This window comes from Clarias gariepinus, chromosome 22 (genome assembly GCF_024256425.1).
Source record: "Clarias gariepinus isolate MV-2021 ecotype Netherlands chromosome 22, CGAR_prim_01v2, whole genome shotgun sequence".
Taxonomy (NCBI): Eukaryota; Metazoa; Chordata; class Actinopteri; order Siluriformes; family Clariidae; genus Clarias; species Clarias gariepinus.
In genome coordinates this window covers 17094834-17117505 of record NC_071121.1, presented here as the reverse complement: position 1 = coordinate 17117505, position 22672 = coordinate 17094834, and the positions used below count along the sequence as shown (strand labels likewise).

General features: G+C 37.9%; 1 protein-coding gene across 3 annotated transcripts in view; it reads right to left on the bottom strand.

Annotated features, from left to right (window-relative positions):
- Positions 1-7322: 7322 nt before the first annotated feature.
- Positions 7323-22672, bottom strand: part of soga1 (suppressor of glucose, autophagy associated 1) — a 51076-nt gene continuing 35726 nt past the window's right edge. The window contains exons 7-14 of one of the 3 annotated variants that reach the window (XM_053482331.1): positions 21866-22003; positions 21288-21518; positions 20199-20342; positions 19914-20084; positions 15521-15781; positions 14566-14624; positions 12994-14437; positions 7323-9985 (exon numbers count right to left, since the gene is read on the bottom strand). In XM_053482331.1, coding sequence (XP_053338306.1) covers positions 9851-9985; positions 12994-14437; positions 14566-14624; positions 15521-15781; positions 19914-20084; positions 20199-20342; positions 21288-21518; positions 21866-22003 — 2583 coding nt within the window. In that variant the 3' untranslated portion in view covers positions 7323-9850. The remainder of the gene's footprint in view (positions 9986-12993; positions 14438-14565; positions 14625-15520; positions 15782-19913; positions 20085-20198; positions 20343-21287; positions 21519-21865; positions 22004-22672) is intronic. The other 2 variants (XM_053482332.1, XM_053482333.1) reach the window with 2 other exon arrangements.

Here is a 22672-nt window from a genome sequence, read left to right as displayed (position 1 = left end):
GACCACCTTCTATAGAGGGACTATCGAGAGCATCCTGAGCGGCTGCATCACTGTCTGGTTTGAGAATTGTGCCATATCGGACCGCAAAACCCTACAGCGGATAGTGAGGACAGCAGAGAAGATTATCGGAGCCTCTCTTCTCTCTATTGAAGACATCTACACCACACGCTGCATCCGCAAAGCCACCAGCATTGTGGCTGATCGGACACACCCCTTGTCTCTGCTAGCCAGCTAACTAGACCTCTTAGTTAGCTAGTTTAGCTTCTCTGTTAATTTATGTTGTAAGTTTATGTTGCCTGTAGCACCTTGGTCCTGGAGGACGTTGTTTCGTTTCACTGTGAACTCGCTTATCAGTGAGACTAATTAGAGAAAAGGCTTTAGTTTGCTAGCAAGCAAAAAGAACAGACAGTGGAGTATTGGAACAAGGTCATATGGTCTTTTTCCAGAGTGATCATGTAGTCTTGGTTTCAGAGTGATGGACATGCCTAATGCCTTCTGTACAAGCCTGTGGAGCGGTCTAGGTTGAGCAACATTATGTACCCAGAAATAAAGTCAGCTAAATACGTGAATACATTATACTGATTGACCAGGTTTTCCATTTTTCTTCATTTTCTACTACTTAAATGACTACAATAATGTCAGTTATTTATTTATCCTCTTTAGAAGTAAAAAAAAAAAAATACTACAAACATTTGTCTACTTACAGTTTTACCCTGTTTATGCAAAACAACACTGTAAAATGCGAAAAAATAAGATTAATCTTAAGATCTGGTATGTATGATGAGGAGTAAATATATAAACTCTCGTTGGAAAAACTATTACCAACCAATTACACTTGTCAGGCCACAAACCACAAACCCCATTTGTAGGCTCGGACAGTGACTTCATCATATCGAAAGCAACATTTTCATGAAGCTGTTGAGTCCTTTGCCAGTTGACGATGTTTCTGGCAGTTAAAAAACGCACACAAAAAACATATTCACCTGGAACGGAGGAATCAAGAATGATGAGATTTGGCCTATGATGCCCTCTATTGTTAATATAAATAAATTACATACTGTAGAAATTTTGCCAGTTTACAGTACTGTAAAAAAGTATTTGCCTCTTTCACCTTTGAATTCGTTCTTGGTTGCCAGTCTATTTCTTATTGTTGAATCATGACCACTTAAGTGAGGCAAGTGAGACCTGCAGTTCTTTGGATGTTGTTCTGGGCTCTTTTATAAGCTCCTGGATGATGCGTCATTGTGCTCTTGGAGTAATTTTAATTAATTTCGTCCCATCCAATAACTAAACTAGCTGATTCTAATTAGCACAAGTTGAGTACTTAGTAGTCCTGTCTTAAAATCGAACCAATGACCCTGGAGTCTTGTTGTACTGTAGTTATGCTATCCTCTGACACTGGTATACTAATCACAAGGGTCTATATATTTTTGGGCTTTAAAAAAAGGCAATAGGTTTTGATTCTCTGCAAAGCAAAACATGAAAGCAAAATGTCACACCCATGTCACATACAAAATGCCATAGAGTTTTGTCTGTAAGTATTCTATGCTTGATCCTCTTCATTTTAAAAAATGTTTTTTTTGTGCTTTAGCGTACTATTTTCTCATTAATGTAATGATTCTAAATATTAATATGTAGACTGTATGTAAATGCTAGATTTGATTGGTTTAATGACAGTTTAGCCTTAATAAAAAAAAAAACAGTTTTAATATATTATGAACAATAAGTATTATATTCTAATAATATATGTAAATAGTGATGCTGTGTAGGTCCACAGTCAAGCGTTCACTAAGTCATGTACAGTAAGTCATGTGTAGGGGATTTTTTGCAGGGGGTAACCAATGATGATTACTATGAGTCTTAATGTAACTCATAATTATTCTAGACACCCAATGGGAGTTATATCCATCGGCAGCAATGCATGCTGGGGCATTCTTTAGTATATCCGGCCACGTTGCTCTCTCCACGTTGAAAACAGTTTCCATGGAAACAGGGAGTGAAGGCTAGAACGAGAGACTAGAGGGATTGTCCTTTGGTTCAGTTATTCGTGAGAGCCTTCCATGGGTGGCAGTGTTGAATTATAGATAACATGATCTATTGCTGGCCTTTTCAGAAGAACTGATGTGAATATGATGGAGAAAAAACAATATATATGAAAATGAAAAAAAAAATTTTTACTGACAGTAATTGGGTAAATTATTGCCTATTTTTCCAACTGATGCTAAATCTACTTTTGCTTGTTATCATAGTCTGAAAAAATCTGACTTTTATTCGTGTAATCTTCATATGAGACAAGTTAAGTTTTGAATAAAGCCAAATTTATCATCTCCATTTTTCAATTTTGTTTATTCAGGATAATATTTAGACATAAATAAATGTCTGTAATTCATGTAATAAAATGTAGCTCTATGGAAAACATGAATACATATGCATATAATTACACATAAATTTATGTATTTTCATCTGCTATATTCAGTGGTTAACTGTAACAATGTAAATGTAATCTATTTCTGTGTTCCATTCTTTAAGGTTTCGCAATGTAATAAGGACATTTTATTTGAACTCCACTACATTTCAAAGTGAAATATTATATATCCTATCCCACTACACTTTACAACATCTTTTGTTCCTTTTTAAATAAGTAATCTCCTTTAAATCAACAGATAATGGTTAACTTTGCACATTTATCATGCTGGAAACGGTCAGCGGAACATGCAGAAGAGGCGGTCCAAAAGCCCGCTGGCTTGATACTGTCCTGACCTGCACCAGCAAGAAAAAGAGAGGAAGGGATGGAGGCCCTATAAAGTAGCTAAGAGTCTGACACGACTGAACAAGCAATAAGAATTTTATTTAAACCTTGGCAAACACAGAGTGTTTTTTTTTTTTTTGCTGGTTGCATTGTATTTAATGGGATATTTAACTTTAGCTTTCATCATAAAAATGTTGTGCCAATGCATAGAGAGTTATAGAAGTAACTGGTAACTCCTGAGCACCCAAGCATTGCAACACCGCAACCAAGTATTACTAAAGCAATGCAGGTTGAAACTAGTTATCACTTGAAGTTTTATGTATTTCCATTGGCTACCTAGTTGTTTCACCCTAGTTTGTAGTGTTGAAAGCTTTCCAGGCAAATGCCCTCTGTTGCTCGTGCCTGTAAAAAAGTCTTTACTGCTAAAGTTTTTAGGCATTTTTCACATATTTTCTAACTTGAAACAACTAACTTTGCTTTGTTTATACCATAAATGACAGAGAGATCTGAACCTTAGCGCTGCACTTTGAACCTCTCTCTGAGACTGCATATTAGTATTAAACGCTAGCTTCTATCATGGACTTGCACACGTGTGTGCGCACATGCACATGAAGGCAGTCATACTGAGACAAATGTGTTTTGCATCACCTGTGCTTCACGGAGAAGGTTTTCAAGCACTTTTAAAACATGTATATAAATTTCAACCAGATTATGCAGATTCTTTCTCCTCAGTTGGAAGAAAGGAAGCCAGGTAACTCAGTGGTTAAGGCATTGGACTACGGTTCGGAAGATGCCACAACCACCAAGTTGCCACTGTTGGGCCCTTGAGCAAGGCCCTTAACCCTCAACTGCTCAGATGTATAAAGAGATAAAAATGTAAGTCGCTCTGGATAAGAGCGTCTGCCAAATGCGTAAATGTAAATGTAAGGAAGGGCATAATGTTGGGTTCACGATTGGAGGGTTGAACTAAGGACAAGAGGTTTGAACTTAAGGGGTTATTAAGGACAATGAGCACCATCCTTCTCACCAGTTTGGCCATTTCCTGAATTTCCATTTATATCCTTTAAATAAGAGACAGATCGGAGATTTCGTTCTGCATTTTAACTTTTATACCACGAGACATAAACTGAACATGGCTCATTTACTCATACCCACATAAAAGAAGCTGAATTATCTATTTAAGATTAGCGGCTAACCGTAAATCAACTGTTCTCAAATTTCTATCCCTATCATTGGCAGGAAGGGTGTGTGTTTTTCTTCATTCTTCTTTCATGCACACGTACAATAGTGACCTATTAGACTGTCTAAAATTATAAAAAAGTTAATTTTAACCAACTGAATCTGCTATACCCGCAAATTCAATTTGACCTGGTTATGATAAGCATAACATATGCTAAACTATCAAACAATCTAATTCCTCAACACATAAAACAAGTATTTTTATTTTCAGATATTTGGTTTATAAAGTAGTCGTGTGCAGAGATATTGCATTAAAATAAAAATTGATCTTAAAATGAATGTTGCTGGATCTCAGATCCTACTTATGATAAAGTTGATTAACCTTACATTTATTAATCTGTTAGCCCATAGTGATAATAGAGCATTACTACCTAAATGTGGATTTAAGAAAAGAAAAGCCTCATTACAAAAAAAATATATATAATAATAATAATAATAATAATATAAACATAGCACCATAATAAATTACATTTGATTTGCAAATATGTTTAAATGCAAATGCTTTTGTTCTTTTACCCAAGCGCTAATTTAAATGGAGGAGTTTCACTTTTCCTGGAGTAATATTTTACTGTTTTAAGTACAAGGTTTGTTTACTTCGTCTACCGCCAGCTATATTTAGCTTCTTATTTGCACTTCATCTCAGTATTTTCACACATGGTAATTAACACTGAGTGCATTAAATTAGTTTTTATGAATTTACTGAAAACAAACACCACTCACTGACAAGCTTCTGCCGAATGTGTAAATCTATCTGATATCACCCAATTAAGGATGCGTTCCCTGTTAAATCTGGTTCCTCTCAAGGTTTCTTCTTATTACCATCTCAGAGAGTTTTTTCTTTCTTTCTTTCTTTCTTTCTTGGGTTGATTATTAAGGATAATCTGATCATTTTGATTTATACATGTTTTCTCACACATTTTTATTATAATTTCCCTTATTTTCTTTTAATTCTGTAAAGATGGTCTGTGATGCACTGGATGCTCTGGTGACTTTCTTTGGTTTTTCTGTGGTATAGGACTGGATGGGCTGTCCTTTGATCCCCACAATCATAAATATGCTTTGGGTGTCCATGATCCTGTCACCAGGTTACTGATATATAATTGATAATCCATGTTATTCAACTCATATGGCAGCGGTGTTAATAATATGCTACTCCTTTTCTAACTATAACATTAAATAGCACTGGCAATGTGAAGCCAACTCATGTGAACAAGTTTGCTCCCTGATCAAGACTAACAAGATCAAGAACTCACTTACTTGAGTAGATCTGCACTTAAAATGACTGAATGTAACCAGGGTCATATTTTTCTAAACATGCTGTGTGTTATTTACTTTTCATTATTATATGCTTAGGTTTTACTAAACTATATACATGTAGCTTTCTTAAAAACTTTATTAGTAGTAGTAGTATTTCTGAGATTCTTCTTTAATGTTTAATGCTGGTTCTGGGAAACAAATTTCGCTCATTCGTTCAATCTTTCCAGAGACGTGTACAGTGTGCATCATGCATGATTAGTGCATTGCTTCATGTGCTTTTTTCCCCCACGTTTAATTAGTCCCAATCCAGTGCATGTTGAAATGCAATGTTAAAATCTCCTAAGTGTTTTCTTTGCCTGATACTGAAATGGAGACTTTTTTTAGGAGCTACTGTACTAGCTCCTGAATAGTGTTGGACTTGAGTATGTCATTGTGAATGTTAACATAATTGTACTGTAATACAATATGTTTTTAGCTCAAGACTAAGTTTGTCCATATAATGTACCATATATTGAGGTTACATAGTGTACAGTATATATAGTGTAAGTGATTAATACTAATTAAGTAATGTAATTCTGATCATGTTTAAAGCAGGGTCTTTCCACAAGTCCCTCACACACACAAACAATTGCAGATTCGAATGCTTAATCTAATATGTGGTTATTTATTTGAGTGTGACTGGTTGAACATGTATGTAAGTATGTATGTATGTTTTTTTCTTTTTTCTTTTTCTTCCCACCCTTTTGGTCCCATGCTCTAGCAGTGATGGGGTTGATTTTAAATGTAATCAATATTAGGTCACTTCCTGTGATATGCAAGTTAAGATTTAAATATAAACTTGTTTAAAAAAAAAAAAAACAGGGAAAGAAAAAAGGGGTTACGAGTTAGAGGGGAAAAAAATGTCTCATGGAAGAATCCCAGATGTTCCCAGGAAATGAACCCAACGCTAGGACATGCTCCTCCTCCATCTCCATGACACCCCCCCCCCCCCCCCCCCCCCCCCCCCAAAAAAAAAAAAAAACACACACACTCTGTCTCACGCTTGTGCACATACACACACATATGCACTCACACACACACCAACCACAGTGTCCTAAAACCTATATACAATAATTTAATTGCTATCTTTAGACATTTATTATGCTTTACTCTGCTTATTCTCATGAATATAACCCTGCTTTCCTTTAGTTATTTTATTCCCATTCTCTGTCAGCATGTGTTGCATGGTATTTCATCATGTCTGCCTGCAGCTGCTCAAATCAATATCTAGAACAACATCTGGGCATGAACAGGAGACTGAAAAATAAGGGTGCTACATACGTGCCTATGCAAATAGGGTTAAATTAGGCAAACATGGAAAGATAGCCTAACCTGCATATCTTTAGACTGTGGGAGGAAACCCAACAAGCACGGGGAGAACATGCAAACTTCATGCACACAGAGACGGGAATTTAGCCTGGCTGAGAATCGAACCCGGACCCTGGAGGTGCAAGGCGACAGTGCTAACCACTACACCACCGTGTCGCCTGCATTTTGAACAATTTAATTTAAAAAAATGATCATATTGGTAGGAAAAATGTAAAAAAAACAACATACCTATTTGGAAACATTACTCTTTGTAACTCTTTTAAAATTAAACGAAAAGAAAAAAAACATTGTCTCAGACTTTTGGACAACACTGTGTGTATTTCGTCTACTTATCGTCTTTACCGGTTTATTCTGTACAGGGTCAGGGGGGCCTGGAGCCTATCCCAGGAGACTTAGGGCATGAGGCGGGGTACACCCTGAACAGGGTGCCAATCCATCGCAGGGCACACACACACACACACACACTCATTCACACTCCATGGGCAATTTGGAAAGTCCAATTAGCCCATAATCTGCATGTCTCTGGACTTTGGAAGAACACCAGAGTATCTGGAGGAAACCCAACAAGCACACAGTCTTGCTGGGAATCGAAGGAATCGAACCCAGTCCCCGGAGGAGCAAGGCGACAGTGCTACTATACACGGCTGTGTACTTATGCTAGTAATATCAAATAAATTCAAAAGACTCACATTTTCACTGAGATCTTTTTTTTTTCAACAAACATTTATTTGTCAATTTTAACAAAGAGGAAAGTTTAATTTGAGGCAACAACCAAGCCAATCCTTCCCCACACAAAAACAATTTCAGTTTGAATTTGGCATATTCTCTTTTCTGCAGAATGAAGCTATTTACACAAAAAGAAAAACTTTTTTTTTTTTGAAGATATGAACTCTAATTGCCCAAGCCTCTTCAGCATAGACATTTCAGAGTTTTTCTAGACTAAGATACAAAGAGTATAAATTGTTTATGTACAGTATGTTTACGGGTAAAATACTACGTAGTGTTTACTCACTATTTTTATTCAATAAAAAAGAGAGAAAAAAACAACATGTACAAGCATTGACAATAATTTAGCAAATGATATTAAGCTACAATGTCATTTAGGTATTGCTAGATGTCATGACAGATAGATCTGAAATAATAAGGAAAGGATGAGTGAGGGCAGGAACGTGTGTTTATACCCAGTACAGACGATTTGTGTAATTGTTTGGAAGTAATTTACGCAAATTACACTACTAGTGGTAGTTGTACCATTGGAGCTTTCTTTTAAGTAGCGTGTAGATAAGACTTTAAAGCACTTGGCTGGAGTTCAGATTTGAAAATGAGTCAGTATGACAGCCGAAGGATTCGAGCTTTAGTCCTCCCCCAATGAGTCCATTAGCATTTTTAGGGATCATTTAGACCAAGCTCACCAACATACCAACAATACACATCAAGACAATGGATTACTGAACGTCAGGTATAAAACTTTTCCCTACAATAAATGCCAGCCTTGGACAGTCTGTACAGTAGCTACAATAGTGACTAGTTATGACCAGAAGATCATTGACCAAAATCAGAGTAGTTCATTCTTCGGAAACTGTTTCAGTTGATGATGGCTGCTACCACATTCGAGTTTATAGCAAATAATGAACTTTAAGCTCAAGATGAGTCCACTGCAAATTTCACCGGTGCTCTCACGGCATGCAGCTCCTCACTAAATACTACTACTTAAAAACTTCTTAATTTCTTTGAAAAGATACAAAGGCACACTTGAGACTTTAAAAACAAACCAATGAATTTGGAGTAATAAAAGTAAAAATGAAAGAGGTAGCAGCAAGAGGTATAATGCAAGAGGCGTATTGGAATCTTGGCAGATTGGTAATTACATTTCATGGCAGAGGCTGTGGACAGAAACCTAGTCAATGGCAATGAAGAAATGCAGCTCCCCATTAATGCCCTATTTACTGAAGAGCTGAGGCAGAAAGAAAAAGAGCCTGACTGCCATGACTTGCCATTTCGAGAGGATCTGTGTGTGTGTGTGTGTGTGTGTGTGTGTGTGTGGGTGGGTGGGTGTGTGTCCACACACCAGACAGTGGTTAATGCTGATGCATCATCAACCAGTGAACTCGATTAAATATGAAATATGAAATATTTTCATCACTTCAGCTTAAGCCTGAAATGTCACTGCCATTCAATTTACATAAATATGATAAAGATTCTCATTTATATAGCACCATTCTAATCTCAGTTATAAATACATAATTTAAGGTGGGAAAATAGTTCCTTCAATACTTAAAATGTACATCTGGGGAAACGCTTACATCTGGCAGTACTAAAATCCTCTCATGGCTTCATAAACATCAAGGTTGATTGACAAACTCTAGGACTCGAGGCTTTTGAGAAGAGACAGATGATGTGTATAAGACGGGTCTTACGCAATGTCACTCTCAGGTAGTTACAATGAGGAGTTACACGCACAGATCAGTTACATGCACAACTCCCTGCGTTGATAAAAAAAAATGTCCTTTGGCTTCCCAGTGCCGAATGGTCCTACATAAAGACTCAAATGAGCTTCAACATGTGTTCTGAATAAATATTTTCAGTCACATGTGTTATAGTCATTTTACAGTAATACAGCAATAATTAAATTACCAAAAAAAAATTCTAAAAGCTCCCCAGTGCAACATGTTGAATAAGATCGCTGAACTATGATATTTAAATCATGGAGGCATTTGTGGTTTTGATTATGGGGATGAAATGAACAGCTATACATGTCTGTTCAAGGCTTTTATGTTCTACATCTTTAGAAAGCAAATTTGTAAATCCATTAAATCCAACTGGGATTTGAGCAGTTAAACACACAAGCCATCACCATCAGGATTTAACTTAATTCTATATGTTTTCCTTCTACTCTGCATATCCTCCCCTATCATACGCAGTACTGTAGATTGACCCCTTACGTCTGTCCGAAGGCCATTTCATTAAGATGGCAGAGTTGAGCTGTGCTGCTGGTTGGATACAAAATGGTGACCTTAAAATTGTGGTCAGGCTGGCTGAGTAATATTCCTTGGCATCAATCCTTGTGCTGATCACTGGTTCTTGAAAATCTCCAGACATGTATTTTGCTGTGGATTCGTGTGGTTGCTTATGTGCAAGTTTATATATGGCAGTGCATTTGTGGGGTAGTATGTGTGGGCCCGTATATCTGTGTGTGTTTGCTTTAAAGCAGTGAGAGAAGCCATGCTGTCTTTTTCATCACTCATTGGTGACTTCCAATCTCTCATCATTAGCCAAGCCAGTCTCCTGTATGCGGTGCTTGCACTGGCTGTGGGTGTGGCGAACTGTAGAGCGGGAGGAGCGAGACTGTGATTTGCAGTCACAAGATGAATCCTAAAAAAAAAAATACTTGCATTAATATAAACTAATAAATGTACATTTATTTATATGCATTGGCTCTTAGAACAAACTTAGCACTAAATTCTGAATTAAGAGTAGGCATAGTATCAAATACATGGTTAACCAATTAGGAAACCAACACACGAACACTGTATATTAACTAACTTCACTACATTCCCAATAACCTCCTTTAAAACTTGATTGAAAGCTTCGCTATTTGTTAAATATGCTTTGATTATTATTTCTCCTTATCATCTCTGTCAAGCTAATAAAACCCATGCACCACCACTGACAGTAAAGTTTAATTAATATCACTTTATTACACCTCATTAAAGATGCTTTCCCGTTTATAGCGATGCCATTCATTAACTTTTCTTGATACTCGAAATAGCATTTGCCAAAAAGCAGAGATGATTTTACATGTGCCCCAAAAATAGCCATTTTAACTCGCTTCAAACAATAATCATTTAAAATGAGTATTGATACTAAAATTGGCATAAGCTTCTAGAAGCATATGACATGTAAAAATTGTTGCTTAAATTAAAGCATTCTGTGCAAAATTAAGTATTCCCCCCCCCAAAAAAAAACCCCTGTAGTGTCCATAACCATGTCAAATTCATGTTGCAACATTTGCAGGTTTATGTCTTTTTATGGAAAATCTAAATAGGCCAAGTTTCATCTGAATGACAAGTAAGATTATTGAGAGATTTGGATTTGAAAAAGTTACAGACACTACCGAAATTGTATTTAGCAAATGTGTTTCTTATCTGATGAAAGATTTTTCAGAAAAGTTAAAAAAGTTATCTGATAAAAATGTAAATGCGTATGAATATTTACAAAAAATGAAGCAAAAAAAAGAAGTATTGTGAAAACGGTGTGATATGATCCTAACTGAAAATTCACTTTTTTACCTAGGTGAGACACTTTTTAGCACCAATACAATGTCTTGGCTGAATGTAATGCAATTTAAATACATACCAAATGCTGAGCCCCATTTATTGAAACTGTGTGGGGAAATATTTATAATAGAAATTTTGGAATTCAGTGTCTTTGAAATTGTGTGTTAAACTAATTAATGTAATGACTTGATATGCTTTACATGATATAAATGATTGATGAAATTTGTGTTGAAAGCAGGGGAAATGGGCACGCGTAAGGATTTGCAATAAGCAATAAGGGTCATAATGTGCTGGGTTAGAGCATCTCCAAATCAAGCCCTGCGGTTGGTACCTACCAAATATGGTCTAAGGAAGGACAACCGGTGAACTGGTGACAGTGGCATGGACACCTAAGGCTCACTGATGCACACTGAGAACGAAGGCTCGCTTGTGTAGTCAGATCCAACGGAAAAGTTACTGCAGCAATAAACTGCTATAAAAGTTATTGCTGGTTATAATAGAAAGGTGTCAGAACACACAGCGCATCATAGCTTGATGCATATGTTGCTCTTTTGCCATACTTTAGATTCATTAGACTGCCCATGTTGACATCAGTCCACTGATCAGTCCAAATAAGCATCTAAGTATCTGGACTGGACTATGGAGCAATCAAAAATGTTAACTTTTTTTTTTTACATTACGTGGACATCCAGATGCAGGAGCATTACTTACCTGGAGAAAAGATTGTACTAAGATGCATTATGGGAAGAATGCCATTATGGGAAGATCGCCAGCTGGAGGAGGCAGTGTGATGCTCTGGGAAACCTTGACTTTGCCACGTAACACCTACACTACCATTCAAAAGTTTGGGGTCACTTTCTAACTCCATGATGGTTCCTGATTTTTATTTCTTTCTACATTGTAAAGGAATGCTGAAGGCATCCAAAAAATGCATTTGAACAGTTAATGGTGAGATGTGTCTGCTACTTATGCTCTGTAAAGACTTCATAACGCCTCTAATCTGAGGTGCTGTTAATTTGTCATTTTCCAGGCTGATAACTTCTCGTCTGCGGTTTTGGTCTCGCCCTCCTGGGATGGCCTTCATGAGAGCCAGTTTCATTATGGTGCTTGACGGATTTTGCAAATGCACTTGACAATACTGTTCTTGCAAGAATTATTACAGAAAGGCTGACCTCTGTGTCTTAAAATAACAACTAACTGTTGTTTTTCTTGTTGTTACGTAATTACCTAATCCCATATGTGTTATTTTATAGTTTTGAAATCCCCAGTATTGTTGTAGAATGTAGAAAATAAATCACCAAACAAAAAGAAATTTGCAAGTGACCCCAAACTTTTGAACGGTAGTGTACCTAAACACTGATGGAGACCAAGTACACTCCTTCATGACAGCGATATTCCATAATGGCAGTAGCTTACTTCAGCATGATGATGCATCCTAACACATCTCAAAAAAGTGTTCATAAATGGTTTGAGGAACATGACAAAAAGTTCAAGGTGTAGACTTTGTAGAATTTAGGACAAGACTGATCAGAGCTGTTTTGGCAGCACAAAGGGGACCAAAATAACAATATGTGGTGTATTATCACATATTTAATCTGCCATTAAAGTGAATTAAAATAACGTCCATTTCTGTCTTTCAACCTTCTTCCATCATTCATTTCTTACCCTCAGCTGTCATGTAAAAGAGATGTGCCATGAAAGTGATTTGCATTTGAAGGTTTATTTTTGTTCAGTTTGGTTTGGTTAACATTTACACAACATTTACTAAAAGATTTATAAAAGATCAGTAAGGCTCACTGTCTGGCAGGCTGATTCTTAAGATAAAATATGAACTATACCATCTTAAACTGAGCTGCCTATCCATTAGAGCACCAATTAACAAAAACAAAGAAACAATAAATGTATTTAAGAAATAATATTTGCAAAATTCATGTCCTTGATTTATTTGCTTTTGAGTCTAATTTTGGCCCTTTAGTATGACTCTAAAAAGGCGTTAATATCAATCAAGTAGAGGAATGACCTTTATGATTACGTAGTACAGATGTTCAGGTTATTTTTGAAATTCTACTACTATTGTAGAATTCTTCAATCCTCAATCCTCACCTCTGGACTACTGGCGCTTGAATTAGACTCCTTCCCACTGACAGCATCATCCCTCAATGTTTGTCTCATAAACCTCTTATTGACAATCTTCGTGATGCTGTCTGCTCCTATCAAAGCACTGGTGAGACACTCAGGCTTGGGCTCATCTATAACTACAGTTTTCTCTCCTGGCAATGTCCGTCCACACACATTTTGGAAGAAATCCTGAACAATCCCATACTTCTGAGTGCTGGGGTCACCAAGGTTGATGCCAACACTGGGGCAAGAGGGCTTGCCTGCAGCTTGCCTTCCAGGGCACGTGTCACCCCTCCAGAGTGACTCCATGCTGGAGGTATGCTCCACAACGCTGAAGAGGCTGGACAGACCATCATTGAGGCCACTGAGTACAGGACTGTCACGGGTTGTGGTGGACCGAGCCCATGCAGATCCACTCTGGGCAATGTTGCGGTTTGGCAGATTCCAGATGCTTCGATCTCTTGAGGAGGTGGATGATGTCTCCAGTTTGGAGGATGAGGATGAAGAAGAGACCCTTCTTGTGAGCTTGGGTGAGCCATATTTTGGTGAGCAGCAGGGTCGGTCGATGCGGCTCTGCACTTTCTCCAGTGACGAGGAGATCTGGCGTGATCGTGCTGAAGTGAGCGAGGTGGATGGGCGTGGAGACCACATCTTCCCATGGAATCCTGCCCCTCGGGGTGTTGGACTCTCAGTCTGCAGGCCTACACTGACAAATTTAGCTGTCTGTGTTCCTGTGCTGGTGAAGCCCACAGTCTGACATCCTGCATCTTTGCTGCATTTCCTTTCAAGGGAGCTAGAACGAATGGCCTGTCGCATGCAATTAGTCATCTCCTTCATGTCGTCACTCAGATTTGCAGAAATCTCGAGGGTGTGGAAGGCCCCAGAGTTGCCTGTCCTGCCTTCTAGTAAGTCCCTGTGCTGCTGGGACAGTGAGTTTAGCCATTGATCATATGACGATGACAAATGTGAAGAGGAAGTTTGTGTTGCTGAAGATAGTCCCGCTTGGTCTGAGTTAGTTGCACCAAAAAACTGGTGTCCCAGCGGAGCGTTGTTTGAGCTCAACTCCTTGACCTTCCTTTCCATCCTCCTGACAGCTGGAGGACTGTAGTATATACGGATGCCTGTTTTGTCTGGGGCAGTGTAACTTCTTTGCACATGTTCCACGCTCAGTTGTAGCTCTGGAAAGCTTGTACTGGGGCAGTCCCAGGTTTTAAAAGGCTCAGCTTTTTCCAGAGAAGATGATTCACTATTTAGATATCTCCAGTTCTTCTGGTTAAGCTCTCTCAAGTCTGTGCAGCTCACAAGATCATTAAACTGATGTTTCCCAGCCTTTCCCTCAGCGATTCCACTGACTTCACGATGTTGGAAGGATGAAGTGACGTCCAGCAAACGCTCAAGGTCTGAAAAGGAGGAAATCGGTTGGGTTCTTCTTTCAGAGAAGAACAGGTGAAGAGAAAAGAAGAGAAAAGCACAGAGGAAACAGATTAAAATCTGATGCTGCAAAGTATTTAAAAATTGTAGTGTCCCACAGGGGCAAAAATAAATACATATTTTTACCTCTGAGGGGTTGTTTCAGTTGTCGTTTCATCAGTGGATATCCCAATGCCATTGAGGGACTAAAAAAAAATTATATATTTTGTTTGAGTTTTCACATTCTTATTTAAAGCATTTTATTTTCCAGTCATTTACAGAACAGGTTGGTTCTCCATTCCTCTCTTATTATACTTACTTCATTATACTGATAATTAAGTATATTAAAATAAAATATTGTGTAAATCTTAATATAGATTGTCTTAAAGGACTCTTAAATAAAGCTAGTCATGCAAACAGAACAAAAACAAAAACAAAAAAAAACAATAACAAGTTTTTGTTGCAAGTCTGAGTACAGAATGTTGATTAATTCCCAGTATTGTCACTGGCAGCAAGACGTCACAGAAGCCCTTATAGTTATAAATAGCAATCTGTGAGTAATCTTTAAAGGTGCTCCATGATAATTCCTTGTGCATGTAAAAACGCTCTTACTGTGACTATTGAACGTAGACGTTTCTATTACCAATTTTTTGTATTATATTGCAATTTCACCAAGAATTTAATTGATCTTCAATTACATTCATGATTTTTTAAATCTTTTCCATGACCATGTACTGTACATATATAACAACCAACATGGTTGTTTAAGAAATAAGAAGCGACTTAATGCATCAGTTAAGGTTTAAAGAAGTGTTACTAGCTGAAACATAATAATCACGGCAGTATTTATAGAATTAAGTGTTTGCTTATTTAAATCCAAATGGTGGCTTTTTTGACCAGTAAGTGTAATATTATCTCCCCATTGTGAAAATCATATTTTTTGCAAATGGAGGAACTATGAAAAGAAAGAAGGATTAAGAAACACCTGATGCACTTAATACTTTTAAGGAAGTTTTTATCATCTTGACAAATGTTTATGCTAATGAAGCCCTATTGATTATCTCTTACTGTAAAATAAGTGTCATGACTCTCTGTCTCTGACCTGTGTGCCCTTGCTCTGGGTATCATGGAGCCTCTGTTCCCACTGGTTCCTCTCCTGATTGAAATGTTCGAGAAGCTCCAGCTTCTCTCTGCTCCAGTTTCTCTCGCTAATTTGTAGCTGTTTTGTCAGATCCATTACTGCGGCGTACGAGTCTGCCAGCAGATGTTGGTGCTCCTCCCGCTCTCTCTTCAGAGCCCCTTTCAGATCTGGAGGATCCATGTCAGTACCAGCTGCAGACATCTTCCCTGCCTTCCCCTCCAGCTGGGAAGAGTAGGAAGAGACAAATGAGGATTTAATATTTTATGCGATAATTGGAAAACAGTAACCAGGGTGACGGTGTGATGATGGAAAAGTGCAAACCAGTGTAGTAATTTGTTAAAAAAAATCACAACAAACAGAAATATTAGTTAAAACCTATTCAGCCTCATCATTGTTTTTGTCTCTAAACCTTCTTTGTGGTTTCTTCATTAAACTGGTCAATCAGAGGTTCAAAGTGAAAGCTGCTAGTCACACTTTTTTATCTGACCATGTAAGGTATGTTATTAAAAACCCAGGCCTTCTGGGAAGATCATTAGTCACACACCCCAGCATGCCATATAAAGCCCCAAAGAAACCTGGCAACCTATGAGATGATTATGTGAATAGAGTCAGGCGTCAGGGAAGTTGTCATATTCCTCCCATTACACTATGGCAAACAACGGCGAATGAGCTTTATTATGAACCGTTAAAATAAACAAGTTTACAATGTTTTAGGTTTTTACTGTTGAGGAGAAGTTCATTTAATCCAAACCCAATCAGCATCTTTCAAAAGCTGTTTTATTCAGAGCTATTAGAAAGAGCCAGACACAGGGTGGAGCAGCAGAGCATTTAATGAAACAATGCCACATCGCCAGTGCTGCTTAGGTGCTTGGCACTCACGTTTAGAATAAATCTGGCTTCAAGATGTGCCATGCACTCCTAGTGGCATAGACATGTTGTACTTAAGCATTATAATTTAGAGAAATTTACAGTACATTTATCAATGTCACCAGATGTGGGCAGTAAACGGTAAAATGCCTTTGTGTTTGTAATATCAACATCTCAGCAAATTATTGAAATGTTCACATATCAATACAACATGCTGTAATATAAGATGGGTGCAGTAAACAAACCCTGTCTATAAAGTCCATATAGAATTAGTCTTAAATCTCGTCTCTCTTCAGGCCAGCATTGTCCTGCTTTGCATTTTCTTGTACACACACACCAGAACAAAAGCAGTATGGAGGATAAGGATGAGTGAGAGGAAGGGTGAACCAGATAGATTCCATGCAGCCCCCAGAGAGCTTTGATATCAGTTAACACATGCTTTCAAGTCCTGGTGAAACAGACAAGGCAAAGAACTGGTCCTTAAAGCAAATTCCCTTATTTAATGATACAACCAATGACCTTGCTCTAGTCTATAACATTTCTCTTGTTCCTATCCGTCACCACCATCTGATTATACAGTACCATGCAATTGACATGCCACTGTTTCAAAAACCATGGACAACCTTACAAAATTCAGCTCCTTTAGTCCAGAGTTGCATTAATCTTCACTCGAGATCTTGTAATGATGGCGAGAGATGTGAACAGGGGAGAGTTCACTGTGGCACTGTTTTGACAACCTCATGCAACATTACAACACTTGTCTTCATCCAGATTTGACTTTATTTTTTTAGATCCCAAAGACGTGTCTATCACTCTGGAATAAATAAATCTGGACTCATCAGACCACGTGAACTTTTTACACTGCTCCAAAATCCAAGCTTTATGCTCCCTTGATGATTATTATATTTTTACAGAGTAGCCTCACTAAAATGTGGCTCTCATATTCCCACAGGCAGCTGTGATTTCTACTGTCAGTTCTGTATAATGTAACTTCACCAAGTGTTTAAGTCATGTCTAATCACAGTAATTCATGTTTCTTTTCCAACCACGTTCCATTTTGTAAAGTTGATGGTTCACTGCAATCCTTTCAGGTTGTAATAATGTGTTGGACAGCTGTTAACCCGATTCCAGCTTTTTATTTATTTTTTCTTAATGCAGGCCATTAATTGGACTCTTCTAAAACGCAACTTTTCCACCACCCTGGAATGCATCTTCTGACAAGGTTGTTTAGGAAACGAGAGCCTACTCACTGCATGATTTTTGATCAAATAAATTGTTTTTACCTGAAACCTATTAAATACAGCAGGATTTATCCAATCAACAAGCTTATTTAAATCCAAACAACACCTTTTTTGTATGGGTGGTGTATAACTCGTAAGCGTTTTACCTAGGACCAAGCACTTGATCCCTCTCTAGTATACTGTACATTAACATTTCAATGTGTAATTAATAATAACCTTAACAACCATGACAACCTCACTCACTTACTCATCTTCTATACCGCTTAATCCTGTATTCAGGGTCGCGGGGGCCTGGAGCCTATCCCTGGAGCCTATCCATTTTTTTTAGGGCACAAGGTAGGGTACACTCTGGACAGGGTGCCAATCCATTGCAGGACACACAGACATACACTCACACACTACGGGCAATTTGAGAACACCAATTGACCTAACCTACACGTCTTTGGACTGTGGGAGGAAACCGGAGTACTCGGAGGAAACCCACCAAGCACAGGAAGAACATGCAAACTCCATGCATACAGAGACGGAAATCGAGCCTGGCCTAGAACCGAACCCGAACCCTGGAGGTGCACGGCGAGGCGCCAGTGCTAACCACAATTACAACTACAATTACACATTGGAATTATACATTCTGTAGTCTTCATGGCTGAAGAAAGTTATTGATATAAGAGGTTTTCTAAATATAACGATTACATTGCTTAGATGAACTAGGCTATTTCACTGGTGTTTTCTGGCATATTAAAAGGGTTGGGATTTATATACAGCCACCATCAAATGTGAAAATGACACCATTATTAATTTTTTAAGACTTTGTGAAAATTAATTTTTGTGTACACAAATGTACTGTACTTTTTTTATAATAATAAACTTTTGGGCAGTTTTGCTGATTGCACTGAGAACACTGACAAGCCTCCATCCCTGTCTCCTTACCGTTCCCATCCAATTTGTTAAAAACCTCGGGATTTTTATTACTACAAGCCCTAAAATCTAAACACACACACAGCTGAGAACTAAACACATAAAGGTTAAATTCAAACACCATAACAGGGCCTAGTTTTTAAGGGCTTCAGTTTTTATATGGAGATAGTTTTAGAGTCAGTTTTGGCAGGAGAGAAGTTTAGTGAGCTGTTGTGTTTTATCAGAGCCAGAGGGAAATGTAAACGAATATAATGAACACAGCAGACAGCAGCAGAGAATTAAAGCGAGACAACAGTGGCAAATAACTGACGGGGATTTAAGGGTGGCAGACATTTGGCGTGGGAGCTATTGATGAATAGAATTTGACCTTGATGTTGCTCATGACCATGTTTACAACCACCAATCATGACCCAAATTATATATTCTACTTGATTCTTTTAGTTCACACTTCGTTTTGTCAGTCTGGAATTTGAATTTAAATAAAACTACGTCTAACTTGATTGCCAATCTGATCCAGTCTGGAATTTGTATTTAACCGGATCAGATTGGCAATCAAGTTAGACGAGCTTTAAAAGCCAGAAGGTTGTCTATTTCAGTGTTGGATGGAATATAACATTGTTGTACGCCAATGCTTCTATCTCAGTTAATCAACTTAGAAGGATTTATGGAAGGAACTGATTCTATGTGTGTGAGCCCAGTTTGGTGCAAACCGAAGTGATTATTAAATAAGTTTATTACAAACTCTTTTTTTAATTTAATTAATTCATATCTCAGAACAAGATGACATTTAGGCTTAGGCTTAGTGATATACTGTATTTAAAGTGTTGAGTTTCCCCACAGATCAAAATGTTATGTTGTTAACCGATTTTTCCCATAGGCTTACTTGATTGCTTAAGACTATTATATCAAACAATCTTAAAAACCTTATAACCAAATTGAAAGTTAGGTTGCAATTCAGTAAGGTCTGAGACTTTCTAATTAACTGATGGATAAATGTGAATGTAAAATTAACACTTATGATTATGAAAGGTATACTTCTAGCTATAATTCACCTGCAGATTAAAAGTTCGAACAAGAGAAAGGATGCAATCTGCCTCCTCCTTGCAGAGAAATCAGACTTGATGTGCAGAAGAGAAAATGATTGTTGTGGTTAGCCAACAGGCTTCACCAAAAGAAAGACCATTAGTTCCCCATAGCTAAAGGAATGTATTATCAATGACCATTAAAAAAGTGGACTCCATGACTAACAACCTTTTAAACATATAAACTTTCAGATTCAGTAGCTGCACACTAGGAGTTATATCGCAGCTTTTGTATTAAACCTGTACCTGGGTGATGAGTCTTTTGAGCTCGGTGCGCTCCACCTCCCAGGAGGCCTTAGCTCGGGCAAACTGCTGCGTTAGCTCCTGGGAGCTCTGACGCTCCTCACGCAACTCGGTGCTCAGATCCTGAAGAGCCGCCTTCAGGTCCGACAAGGTGGCACTCAGATCACTAGCCTGCTGGTAGGATGGGATGGAAATGAGTATTAGAAATGTTTATCATAAAATTAAATGTGCTTTCATAGTTTTAAGCTACGTTATGTGCTCCCAGTTGCTTTAACCTGATGAACCTACCTGGAGGTTATTCTCAGTAAGGCTGTGGTCTTTGTTGGTTGGACTTGGTGGCTGTTCCTTGGTGGCTGCCATTTTATTGTGTCCATGGTGAGGGACAAGGCCATCGTCCTCCAGAGAGTGGTGAAGCTCCTTAGTGCTGTTAATCTGAAAAGCAACATACAGTCGTTTCACATGAACTGCTACTGACTATATCATCAATCACAAATCAGTGTATTTAAATATTACAGTAAATAGATTGTGTAAAGTTACACCCTTGAAATGTGGGTTTGTATATTTATTTGTAATTATTAATGTAAGTATGATTTAATTATAGAAATGAATAAACATTTTGTATTTCCATTAGAATTTTTATCAGGGTATAAACATTTCAAAACTAATGAACAAATGACTGCAAATCTATGTGTAAATAAAGTTTCTATAACTAAAACTTTTATTCTGCTCAATATTACATTACACCGTGTGAAATATGACTAAGACCATGGCTGATTAACCATCAATATAAAAGAAAAAGATGCTTTGCTGACTTGTGATTAAAGCATAAAAACACACGAAAAACGATTGTAGTAATTGAACAATATGTGTTTAATATATGCCCCGTTAGACAATGCACATATTGTTTGTGGACAACTATTGTTATTGTAGTCACCACTTTTTGCCTGTGAAAAGCCAAACTATTTATTAGATTAGTGAATAGTTTTACTCAGCATGCATCCTTCTCTTTTGGTCTAGAGCCGCCACTCGGACCTTAGACAACTCACTCACTCACTCACTCACTCACTCTCAGTAATCACTTTGTCTTGGTCAGTGTTGCTGTAGATTCAGAGCCTACTCCAAAAACAGTAGATATAAAGCAGGAAAACACCCTGGTTATGATGCCAGTCCACTGCAGGGGATTATTCACACACAAATGGAAACCGGGGGGAATTTATCTTATCCGATTCCCTATATCGTCATGTTTCTGGAGGTGTGAGGAACCCAGAGAAGCCAGACAAAACCTACACATGCACTTACAGAATCTTACTTACACACTTACACACACACACACACATAAACACGTGGACGTTTATTGTATAGCATGTCTCGTAGTACCTGCAGCATGTCCTTGTCCTCTGCATCAAACTTCTTGCCGAGCCTCCACTGCTTTAGCAGCCAGCGTAACTTGAGGCTGACCAGCAGTAGGATCTGTTTGAGCTGCTGGGATTCCTGCACCAACACGTTTCTCTCCTGGCTCCAGATCTTCTGCTGTAACCGTGTTTGCAAGCTCATGCTCTGCAGCTGGAAATCCAGGCGCACCAGCACCTTCTTGTGCTCTTCCTGCAGCTGAGAATTGACAGATAGGACGAGAACAAAGAACAATGTGAGAGAGTCAGTTAATACCTGTAATGTCAACTGTGCTATGATAATCAAGTAAATAATATTCATGACTAATAATGCCAATAATATTAGAATATTATATATATACTGTATTATCTCTGCATAACCTCTGATGTAGTGTGCACTTTTTTATCTGATTTCATAATTCACAATACTGTATTTTAAAAGTATGACATCATTGTATTTTTTACATTAATAGACTTTATTCTGCCTCTAAATGTATGAATTGCTCTGTTATAACATACTTGGTGCTTTTAAAAAGTTTTCCTTGTGTTGCAGAGTATTAGAAATACCTGAGAGAGTTTCTGGGAGCAGGATTGTGTGTATTCATGGTGAGCTTGATTCTCCAGTGCCAGCTTCTCTTGAGTTTTCTCCGCCTTCTCCTTTGCCTCGCATAGCTGAGCCTGAAGCTCACGAACCTGCTCCAGAAGCTACAGAGGGACACAATTATTATTTTATTTTTAAATAAACATTTAGTAAATTATTTAATAAAAAGGAAACCAACATTCAGAAAACAGGTAGAAAGGAATACACACGCTCTTCCTACTGTCACAGTCATTAAGGCCGATAATTCTGCTGACATTCTTTAATCATTACAAAGTGTGACCACCTCTATCGATATCGACCATGACCTCAGAAATGTACAGTAGTTTGCATCCCTCTGAGAAGCATCATAAGAGTATTTCCAAACTACTTGAAAATCATACTAACATATACAGTACATCAAAATTAGTGAATGTTTACAAATAGAGAGCCTTCAAGACCTTTTCCCCAAAGTGAGTGTCCCGATAAAGGTCAGACCATTTATTGTTCAGACATATAAAGAAAAACCTAAGAGCTATATCACGTGACCAACAGCCCTGCATTTCCCTCCAGTAAGAAAAAGAATGGCTTTAATAGAAGGGTGGTTAGGAGAAAGCCTCTTTTCTCCAAGAAAAATATGGAGCAAGACTTGCATACCTGCATCTAAACAAATCACACACGTTCTGGAGAAACGGAATGCTGGAATGCTTTGTTCTGATAACGCACGGTAGCGCTGTTTGTTGATTATTCGCAATTCCATGTTTGGGAAAAACCAAACAAAGCGTATCATACCAGAT